The 12162-nt window shown below is 38.6% G+C and overlaps 1 protein-coding gene across 2 annotated transcripts in view; it reads right to left on the reverse strand.

Annotated features, from left to right (window-relative positions):
* Positions 1 to 5332: 5332 nt before the first annotated feature.
* Positions 5333 to 12162, reverse strand: part of LOC107711568 (insulin receptor substrate 2-B-like) — a 39515-nt gene continuing 32685 nt past the window's right edge. The window contains exon 2 of one of the 2 annotated variants that reach the window (XM_016516560.1): positions 5333 to 6066. In XM_016516560.1, coding sequence (XP_016372046.1) covers positions 6062 to 6066 — 5 coding nt within the window. In that variant the 3' untranslated portion in view covers positions 5333 to 6061. Of the gene's footprint in view, positions 6067 to 9283; positions 10361 to 12162 lie in introns of those variants that run through there. The other variant, XM_016516559.1, reaches the window with a different exon arrangement.

The following is a 12162-nucleotide window of genomic DNA, read 5'->3' on the forward strand; positions in this document are numbered from 1 at the left end:
TGTGTGTGTGTGTGTGTGTGTGTGTCATGTTGTCATTATCATGTGATTTAACCAGTGGGCAAATGATGACAAATTGACATCAAAACATGTCAAAAAACAGGCAAAATATGCTAATCAAACTGACATCTATAACTTGACATGACGTTGATTTGATGTAAATTGAATGTCAAACATATTGGCCTACATATACTTTAAACCAATTTCAGTGTGGGATTAACTTCCTATATTCACCCAATTACCACTGGAAGAAATTGACGTCCAAACAGAATTTAAAAGGATGTTACAGCATCTTGATCAAGTCTTGACTAATATTTGACATCAAATTCATATCAAGGTGCCCGCTGGGTTATAGTTCAGTTGCGTCACTTCACTGCCATTCACAACTCTCTCCAGTGGACCCATGGGATAAAGTGTCCATTTGGATGAGCTCTTCAGAATCATGAAAGAAATACTAGGTCATCCGGATACTTTTTCCTACTGTTTTATGAATACTGTCATCTCTGACATATTACTCACATCACATATAGTTAGGAATATTTGGATGCAGCCATGGTGGATTGTTCCTCAATGAATCAGTGTTTTTGAATGAATTGAGTCAATAATTCAATGATTCACAGAGACAATCACTTCTCGCCACCTATTGATAAGTCTGCCTGGACACTAAAATGGTAATAAACATTTCCCTTTCTTTGTATTCAGTTAGCCTTCAGCAAAGGATCTTACATGATGACAGGTTCAACTATGATATTTGAACCTGACATTTCACATCAAATGATAGCAATGTGTGCTGCTGCCAATGACGGTACAAGGTGTCTCACAGTGCATAGTGGATTGATTCTGTACATTAGCAAGCAGTGCCAAAAAGCTTACATTTAAATACTGAAAATCCAATTAAGGGCGTCATTATGGAGGAACAACAGTGCATGACATGGTCACTCCCTAGACATTATTATACGTGTGAGTAGATTTCTGTAGTGGTTTGAGGCCCTTAAGGAGATAATAGTTTCCCAGTTTAAGTTTCTTGCTACATGCTCATGGGCAAATAAGCTCTGAGTTTCTGGGAATGAAGTCGACCCCCCCTGAAAAGTTCACTTGCAAGCGGTCAGTTATCCGCTTTGATTTCCATTGGGTGGGGGGTTGGAGGTGTTATGGTGTGCAACCAGTGACGCATACATGTGTATGCTTGTCTTCTTTTATCAGATGCAGACTGAAGTCCATGAAGTTAAACTGAAGTTCAGAAAATATAAAAAACTTTCAAATCTTCATGCAACAGTTTCCGTTTTCACAATGGACATTAATAGACATTGTCCTACAGATTATTTGTCAGTTTTTCTAAACTGTTCCTAAATTGACCTGGTTTCATTTTTAATATATACGTGTGCTATGGTTTCTCTTAATTTTTAAATGTAATTTGGCCTGCTGGAAATCTCACAATATTGAATGTTGTGAATCAGAGAAAAGTAATAGTCCAGCGGCCAGTTGAGATGGTGAACAGACTTGGCAATGGCAAGAAAATGCAGCACTCTTTGGTGTTTATTGCTATGCCATGCTATTCGACATGTTCTTCCATTATATCATCTCAGTGTTTGTGGTCTTTCTATCAGAGCTTCTCAACCAGAGGGCCAGAAACCACTGGAGGGCCTCAGCAAGCTTCAAAGGGGGCCACAGGTTGACTTTTATAGATAGATAGATAGATAGATAGATAGATAGGGTCAATGTCTCATAATTACAGCAGAAATAGAGGAAAATAGAGGAGCCTTCAAATATTGTGTTGGACGATAGGGGGCCTTTGAATTTTATATTATTGTGTCATCTTCTTATAGTAAATCATTAGAAACAATGACAAAGTCTCCTGTCTCCACTAATAATCCTGCCAAATATGTCCATGGCATGTTTACACTGAAGTTGTAGTGAGAAAGAAGGATCACTGGGTGTTACTGCCCTCAAACTGTTTTCTGAAGCAAACATCAAAGTTCAACAATGGCGGACATCAAAAAGACATCCGTCTGCTCTTATTCATTCATAGACAAACACAGATAACGAAAACAAATGACAAATGAAACATGTTACAGGAACTTTTTTTATTGCAATAGCTCTATTGAAAGCAAAAAGAAAAAAAGATAAATACAAACACTATGCAATGCTCAAATGATTTGCCTGATATCACTTGCTTTTTCCCACCAGAGGAAAAAGGAAATGCCAATCAACTGCAGGAAAAAGAAAAAACTCAAAGCATCAGTATGTACACATGGACACAACCATAAAAAGTTTTTCCTTTTAGTATTTTCTCTCAGACTTCATCTGACGATCTGACCTCCACACCTGAACTTTGCTGTATGTCAAGCTCAGACAGAAACACAAGTGTACCAAAACATACTGAGGTGTGAGAAAAACTGGCAAGAGGATGCACAAACTTCCCATCTTTTTGATTCTAAAATGATGCCAAATAAAAACTGCTTTTCAAAAACATTCCAAAAGAAAAAAATAATAATCTGAGCTATCAAAAAAAGGGGAAAGAAAAACCTATTAATGCTGTAGCACTAGGGCTGTCAAAAAAAAAAAAAAAAAAAAAACAAATTTCAATATTCGTCGAATTTAAAATAAAAATCCACATTCGAATGCAAAAACGTTGCATTCGAATTTTAGGTGTGCGTTAAGGCCCGTTCACACCAAGCACGATAACTATAAAGATAATAAAACCTTAAAACCGGACCCACAGCAATTGTGCTCAAGCAGAAACTAATTTAAGGCCCATTCACACCAAGAAGGATAACTATAAAGATAACAATAAAGATATAGTTCTAAAAATCGTTCTCAGTATTAAAGAATAGCATAGTTCACACCACAACTATAACGATAACGATACAGAGGAACGATATCGTTGTGATCACTTTCTAAACGATTTTTTCCTAGCTGATGAACTGACAGCCAATCAGAATCCATCCTGCTGTAACGAGCTCAAGAATTTAAAGCGGCTGACGCATGTGCGCTTAGAACAAACAGAGGATATCGTTCGCTGGTGTGGACGCTAATATCGTTATCTTTATAGTTATCGTTCTTGGTGATTATGCATTTTAAATTCGAATATAATTCGAATTTTGATCATATTTAAGTACAAAATTCGAATTTAGTTTTTCAGCCATTTTGACAGCCCTATGTAGCACTGCACATCTGCACTATGTAATTACTTGAATCAAGTTCCAAATAAAATGTAACTTCATAAAGATGGCAATTCAACGAAACTCATGGCAAAAAGCAGTCAGTTTGATCATATACATTAGCAAAAGGCTGATATCAAATACATTTGTGGAGTTCAACAATTTGGCTGATTTAAAGCTTTTATGTATTACAAAAAAATATTCTGTACCCTTTTTATATCACACTGCGGCAATTTGGGTCTTAGATAATTTTAGACATTGGGTAAAACCTTTTCACAGAACCACAGCTGGGCTGTAATGGCCAATTCTGTGCTAGTTAAGACTTGCTTTGGTAATTCCATGAGGAATGGATCCTTTTACCAGACAACAAATTTCACTTTCGTACCATTGACAGCATTACAATGAAGACTATACCATACAGTGTTTTGCATTTTTTTCATTGTCAGAATGTTTCACATTTGTTTTTGTCTCTTAAAACAATGTGCAGTAAAAGGGAAATATAAAAACAAAATAAAAATGAAGGCTGTTCATGTAACCAAGACAAATGAACCTAAAGCTGCAGATTGAGTTGTGTGCATATCACTCCTTTGGAACGGCCTGATCGAAGCAGGACATACTGCAATACTGAGAGAAGAGAGTCATGGAACAAAACAGCAGCTGATTGATAATACTAACATATTAAACAGAATTAATTCTGAATAAAATATGAATGAAATGTTGTGACTTATGTTGTTGATTGAAGGAGACCCTTCGATCTTGCCAACAGCATGCATAATGATTTATACAGACAGAATTGGGCTTTTGTACCTTCGTATTGTGCTGTTTGTTCCCACTAAGTTGCAGAAGGGCTCCACTTAGAGTTTATTTATTGTGGGTACCAAAACATAACTGGAGAACTAATTTATATTTATTTAGATGATATAAATCACCAACTCTGTGCTCATCCTAGTGGCATTTTAGCAACTGCAGCAGATTTCATCTGGGGAGTCCCAGAATAGACCCTTCCCTCTTTTCCTGCGCCCCCACTCCTTCCACCCTCTCTCTCTACAGCTCTCTTGGCAAAGCAAAGCAGTGGTGGACGAAGTACACAAATCAAGTACTTGAGTAAAAGTACAGATACGTATAATAAAATATTACTCCAATAAAAGTAAAAGTACTCCTTTTTCAATTTTACACGAGTGAAAGTACAAAAGTACTCGATTTTTTAATGTACTTAAGTAAAAAAGTACTGATAGATAGATTCATTTTGCAATTTTATATAGGCTACTTAATTTAATTTTATATTAGCACATTTTTAATAATCCTACTGCTGAAAATACCTGGGATTTTCCCAAAATAACCACTATATGGAGTCAAGAATTATTTTTGTTGTTGATATGGACTACGTTGACGAGAGTGATGTAGTAATGTTCACTATAAAGCTTACACTGCGAAGTACCTGAGAGAAAACAGATCTGACCATCTGATTTTCACCGGTAAGAAAAAAAGTGTTTTAAAGCTTGTTGTTTTGCAGAACATCAGTTATATACTGTATATGACATGAGAATAAGGCCTGAAGTTAGGAAGAACAAGGTGGTCGAATACAAATATTTGGACTTTATATCTAAAAATTATCTCAACTTAGCACCAGCAAGCTCGTTAGCTAGACAGTTAGCATCAGCTAACAATATTTACTTATTTTCAGTATGGTAACGGTTATGAATAAACATTCATATCTGTCTACTCGTCTAGTTAATCCAAACAATATAAAAATGTATACTGTTGATAAACAATGACATTAGTAACTTACTTTTAGCAGCATCAGTCGCGCGCGTGCTAACAAGATCTCCCGGTTCTTACTTGTGAATTCAGTTCACTGGAGACTCGCACAAAACGGTTCATTTGAATCAGTGAGTTGTCGACTCGAGAACAGCTGCAATCGGTTCATTCTAATTCGTGAATGAATCATTTGGTGCCATTTGCGAACCGATTTAAAAGGTTCATTGAAAAGAATCAGTTCGTTCATGAATCAGACACCGCTTCTGCATCTCGGAGCACGTGATATATTATAAGGAGTAACGATATGTTTTATGAAATGTAGTGAAGTAAAAAGTACGATCTTATGCTTTGGAATGTAGTGAAGTAAAAGTAAAAGTTACTCAAAATAAAACTACTCCAGTAAAGTACAGATACTTGAAAAATGTACTTAAGTACAGTAACGAAGTAAAACTACTCCGTTACTGTCCACCACTGCAGCAAAGGAGATGCTGGTCAAAAACGAGTACGGGGAAGAGATATGAAAACCCTATGTTTGGGCTGCGCCACATGCCAAGAAGGCACCGCGAGAAACACCTGGGGCCCTGCACGGAGTAAAGCAGACTGAAACATCACAGATACTGTAGAACAGTGTTGATAGTACAAAGGAGGAAATTGAAGATGTGCGTGGAACATTAAGTGAGGACCTAACAGAGACAGACATTCGTAAAAAAAGACAGTACTGCTGTTCAGTCACATTCCGTCTGCAGTCTGTACCGTACCAATACATGCTCTCTCTGTTAAGCAAATGGTAAACATAAACACTAAAGTCTGTAATTGCACCTGAAATCTTTATGGGAAATAAATACAATTTGTACATACGTGTGATGCTTGTAAACAGCATGCACCTGCCCAAACCAGACTTTTGGATTATGGTGTCTTCATAAGATGAACCTCCCTTTTTATGCAGCTAATAAAATCACAAAAAAGCACTGAACTCATACAAGACAGAACGTATGGATCCGCTCTGGAGACAGCATATGAACAAATAAAAATAACCATAAAGTCCATTAAAACAAAACTCAAGATTCTTTTGTTGTGCCGCAGGGGTTTTGTGGTAGGGCTCTCATGTTTTTCGGCATCAATGCAGGAATTTGATGGGACAGTCTTTAGTCTGTAGTGAGAAAAAGAGAGAGATAGGATTAACCCATGAACCAAGTGAAGGTAAGATACCATCACTCCCCTACAATTAATCTTATCACTCAGTGTACTGATTCAGTCACATGCCATATACAGAGGTTATAAAAGGTTGGCTCACCCAAAAATGAAAATTGTGAAAATCACTTACTCGCTCTCATGTCATTCCAAACCCATAAGACATTTGCTCATTTTGAAAACACAAATGAGGATACTATTAATGAAACCTGAGAGATTTCACTGGAAGTTCATTCCAGTATTGGGGTTTGCTCTTGCACATCAAGGAAGTACGTTTTGAGTTTCCATTTACCATATTTGATGTGCTCTAGGTTTGTTCACTGATCAATGTTTATATGTGAATACAAGCCTAAATTAAATCTGTTCATCATATAAAGTCATTGTGTCTTTTCAGAAGACTCTAATTAAACTGCTCAAAGCATATGGATTTCTTTCATGAAGTTCTGGTAGAATGGACTTCAAATGGAAGGACAGAAAATGCTTTGATTTCATTAAAAATATCTTCCTTTAGTGTTCAAAAATGAATGAACATCTTATAGGTTTGTTTGTGAGTAAATTAAGACAAAGCAGGGTGTTTTTTTTAAAGGAGACATATTATGCCCCTTTTTACAATATGTAATATAAGTCTCTGGTGTCCCCAGAATGTGTATGTGAAGTTTCAGCTCAAAATACTCCACAGATCATTTATTATATCATTTTGAAAATGCCTATTTTGAGTGGAAGCAGAAACACGCTGTTTTTCGGGCCTGTCTCTTTAAATGCAAATGAGCTGCTGCTCCCAGCCCCCTTTTCCAGAATAGAGCTGCGACCTGCTAAAAACATCTGTTTTGGTTCTGATTATCATGTTTATCGCGCTGAAATCATGCGTTTTAAACCATATTAGTAAAACATCTGTTATGGTTCTGATTATCATGTTTATCTCGCTGAAATCATGCGGTTTAAACCATATGAGTTTAAACTTTTGATAATACGGTTTTCTGAGTGCACACATCCGAAGCACACGGACAGAAAGCGGCCATCACACAGCATGTGAGTACTAAACTAAGTTCTCATTCACACACAAGTTTACGTTAAAAACACACAAGTTACAAAAACAGTCGGTTATGTCTGTGAAGGTAAACTGCTGGGAAATAAATCTAAATAGCTTTCTGTGCTTCGTCTGTGCAGGCAAAGGCAGAACAGTTAGTATGTTTTGCTCAAACTTTCACCATGGCATTAGAGCTGGTATACCGCTGTCGCTTGCAAAAACACAATGACAGCGCCGTGGGTGGAAACGTGCAGATTAAGGGGCGGTAATATTATAATGAGATCCCTTTGCCACGTCACCAAGGGAGGGTGCACGTAAAAATCTATTCATATATGAATCGCTATTCTGTCTTCTAACGATTCTAATGGATTCACAAGTTTCAAAACCAACGTTCTAAAGCAGCGGTTCTCAATCCTGTTCCTCGAGTTGCCCTGCTCTGCATCTCTCTCTCTCATTCAGATCGTCAGATCAGCTCCAACAAACTGTTCCATTTATACACTTATTTTCACATAGCTATGAGAGCCTTGGTGCCATCATTACCCCACAGCGACAACCACACCCTCAGTTTACCAGGAGAGATGCAATTAACAACCCCATGTACTCAAGTCAGCACAGGTGTCACCTTCTGTTTTTTTAGAAATACGAGTTTGGCTCAAAAGTTGCCATCTCTACTCCTGCTCACATATAAAGCAACCCAAGATCAAGGTAAGCAGTTTCAGAAGTTTAACAATGTCCAGTTTAGGTTGGCCAGATGTTATAACAAAAAATAGGGGTGCTCCGATCAGGATTTTTGAGGCCGGTCACAGAAATCAGTATCTGCCGATACCGATCACCGATACGATCTTTTTATAGCCTTCTTTTTTATCATTTATAACTATTTATAGTGATACTCCAATCAGAATTTTTAGAGACGCACCGCTACTGGAACGCACTGCCGGACAGCAACGGTGTGCAGTGTGAGCGCTTTATTAATCCGTTAACATGAGCGCAGAAAAAATACGCACTGCAAATGCAGTAATGTGAACCTGCCGTTATGTGTGTGCGCTGCGAGTGCGAGTGTGCATGAGTGCAAGGTCTCCAGGAGAGCGCGCGAGTGCTGAATGGTTAAACACGGGCAAGAATTAAAAAGTAATGCAATTTATAAACTTTAGTGACGATGTGACACTGCCTCGATTGTGCAAGTGACAATTCCTGTGTCAACTGTGCAGCGTGCAGCTCGCTTATAGACAGACGCGATGTGGTGATTTGAAGACATTTGCGTATTTTGAGAGAGAAAGAGAGAGCGCGTGCGCGGTCATTCACTCTCGCTGTTTGTGAAATTACGTCTCACACAATGTTTTCAAATTACTTTATAAGTTATCTAATGAAGAAATATGAAGGTGAGTACCTCATCCTTCAGCATTATAATGATTTCACCCGCGCCGGACAGAGACTGAGACGGTGCCGCTGCATGTCATGCCAAACCTCTCATGGCAGCATCATCAGCTTGAGATCGGTTTTTTGAGATCGGCCTTTTTAGAGACCGCCGATCAATCATCCCAACGTGATTATCGGCCGATAGTGATCGGTAGCCGATCAATCGGAGCACCCCTAACAAAAAAGTTTTGTCTGCTGGCCAGTTCTGGTTTTTACTTGCCTTGCCAACATTTGTACTGGCCTGACCAAGAAAGAATGCTTAAGATTAAAAATATCAATTAATTTTAATATTTGCTAATCTATATACTGTTAAAAAGTTTGGGGTTGGTAAGATTTTTAATGTTTTGAAAGAAGTCTCTTATATCCATCAAAGCTGCATTTATTTGATCAAAATACAGGAAAAATGTGAAATATTAATACAATTTAAAATAAGTTTTATATATTTTAAAATATAAAATATTTTATAATATATGCAATTTATTCCTGTCATGGCAAAGCTGAATTTTCAGCACCCATTACTCCAGTATTCAGTGTCACATGATGGTTCAGAAATAATTCTAATATGCTTATTTGCTGCTCAAGAAACTTTTCTCATAATCAAAGTTTAAAACAGTGCTGCTTTTTTGTGGAAAACATGATGCATTTTTTTCAGGATTCTTTAATGAAAGTCTATATGTATTATTTTTTTTATTATTATCATTAAATGTTAAGTCCTTACAAAATTATCGGATTGTGGTTTTCAAAACATTCTTATTGGTACTTTCAAGACTAACACTATGTTAGACAACTAGATAAATTCTACAAGGGAGTGAGAAAAGTAGTACTCAAAGATAAAAAAATAAATAAATAAAATAATCTACCCAACTGAATACAGAAAGCCGACAAGTAGTTAGCCTTACTCCTGTGCACATACAAGCAAACAAATGTGACCATTTTTAGTCTGAGCATATCCAGTTTGGGTCAGTGATGTTGCTATATATTAACAACCTTCATGGAATCAGAGAGATCCGATCCAGCCATCCTCTGCCCTAAAAAGTGCATGGCAGCACAAGACCATCTGCGTCACTGCATGGACACCAAACTCCATGTGCGTCACCACACACACCGCTCACACATCACAAGCATATCATAGTGCCATGCCACAGCAGGTCGCCGCTATAAGTGGGACAATGACCAAACAACTGCTGCCTCTCTTTCATTCCCGGCCTATTTTAGGAGCTGTTCTGCCAGCCTACGATAGTGGGATTGCCCATGACCCCGCGGGAGTCTTTTCTTTCACTGGTAGATGAACTTACAAACGGTGGCACCAGCTGGTACAGACGTCATTGGTCCAGTAGAACGGTGTTAGCACAGGGAGCTGATTCGTGTCTGTTACGACCCATGGCTCAAGGGAAGCAACAAACAGAGGACACACGCAAAACCAAATTGTTGACTCAAAATATAATTTATTAAAAAATTAGAGTCACCTGAAAAAAGTAAAGAAAACCATAAAGAAAACAACCATGTATTGGAAAAACATCAGTATTGCCAGTGTGTAATGCGAAATGCATGGATGTAGGGAGATGTAGTGTACTGCGATGTTGAAGTGCGAGGGCAAAAGCAAACCAAACAAGCCACAAGACCAAATATCCAAAACGAAGCCCCACTCTGGCTCAAGCGGAGGCCTCTTTTAAACGGAGCGTCTGATAGAGAACAGGTGTTTCAAACGGCTGCCAATCAAGGTAGACTGTGGGCTCAACAGCAATCCCACGAACAAACGACAGGGGTCGTCACACCCCTCCCCATAAGGCAGGGACTCCCACAAAGATCCCTGTAACGAAATATCAAAACAAATCAGCCAAATAGCATACCTGAATCAGAACCAAGGACAGCTCCTAAAAAAAAACACAGAAGGAAGAAAACATCTAAATTAGCCCAAGACCATAGCTACATTATGCATCTGAAGCGCGAGACAGCGCATCGGCTACCACATTTTCCGAACCTCGGACGTGTCGAATATCCAGGCAGAACGACTGCAAAAACAGAGACCACCGAATCAGCCACTGATTCGGACACTGTAAGGAATTCAGAAATGTCAGTGGATTATGATCCATGTATATCACAATAGGGGCACTTGAATTTAAATACACGGCAAAATGCTGTAGTGCCCAAATAAGGGCCAACGCTTCCTTTTCAACCACAGAATAGTGCCGCTGATATGAGGTAAACTTTCTTGAAAAAAAGCTAACTGGATGATCTACTCCATCATCATCATGCTGCTGAAGGACAGCTCCAGTTCCCACGTTACTGGAATCAACGTGCAGCGTAAAAGGCTTGTCAAAGGACGAACACAGCAGAGACTTAACATTTTCAAAAGCCGTCTCACAGCTAGCTTGAAAAAAAGCTAACTGGATGATCTACTCCATCATCATCACGCTGCTGAAGACAGCTCCAGTTCCCACGTTACTGGAATCAACGTGCAGCGTAAAAGGCTTGTCAAAGGACGAACACAGCAGAGACTTAACATTTTCAAAAGCCGTCTCACAGCTAGGAGACCAAACAAACTTTATCTTGCCCTTCAACAAGTCTGCAAGTGCTGCGATTACAGTCAAAAAATTATGACAAAAAGATCGGTAGTACCCTACCAGTCCTAAAAACCTCATAAGTTCTTTCTTGGTTGTCGGAGAAGGAAAGTTCTGGATGGCCTGGACATTTGCATGTACTGGTCGCATTTCCCTATTTCCCACTACTTTCCCAAGAAACGTCACAGACGCCTTGGCAAACTCACATTTTCTTAAAGGGGTCCTATTATGCTCTTTTACAAAGTCTTGATTTTGTTTTGGGGGTGTACTAGAACAGGCTCTCAAACTAGGTTGTTCGAAAAACACGTTTTTCACATATTTTACATTATTACAACACCTCTCTCCCCAGTCTGGCATCAAGTTTGTCTGCCTTGGGAAAGCTAGCGTCTACGACATAGTGATAACACTCGTTGCCTTCTCTAGTGCAGCTCAACCAGGTCTCGTCCCATTCGTCGATATTTGTGATATCACAAATCCCGGAAAATATGCGTTGTAGTCCAAACGAGTCGTTCGTTGTAGTTCTTGAAAAGTGATTTCTGTTAAATAAAATATCTCCTTTTGAATTGGACTTTGAGCTTTGTAACATCACAGACCTTTTTATGCTCAAACAGCAACATTACAGACTAACTAAAGTTGAAAAAGCATAATAGGACCCCTTTAAAGTCACCATGAAATCAAAATGGAAAATTCTTATTTTTAATCAAAAACGTTAACCTCCCCTTCCCCTCAAAACGACTCATCTTCTCTTCCGGTCACGAGCTATGGCGCAAGGGCAGAGCTAGTGACGTGAGGGGTAAACGCTGGGATAAAAGACAGGGGGAAAAGCTTAAGCTGATGCTTCACTTTATAGCACTGACACCAGTCATGATGGAGTACGTTACCCCTAAACATTGAAAAGATATTAGGAAATTATAACAACTTTACTCTTAGGACATCGCAAACTAATTTTTTTCATGAATATGACTTAACCTGATGGAGGACGCACTCAGTCATTCAGACAGTCTCTCTCTCTCTCTCTCTCTCTCTCTCTCTCTCTCTCTCTCTCTCTCTC

This window comes from Sinocyclocheilus rhinocerous, unplaced genomic scaffold, assembly GCF_001515625.1.
Source record: "Sinocyclocheilus rhinocerous isolate Xijiao unplaced genomic scaffold, SAMN03320098_v1.1 scaffold837, whole genome shotgun sequence".
NCBI classification, from domain to species: domain Eukaryota; kingdom Metazoa; phylum Chordata; class Actinopteri; order Cypriniformes; family Cyprinidae; genus Sinocyclocheilus; species Sinocyclocheilus rhinocerous.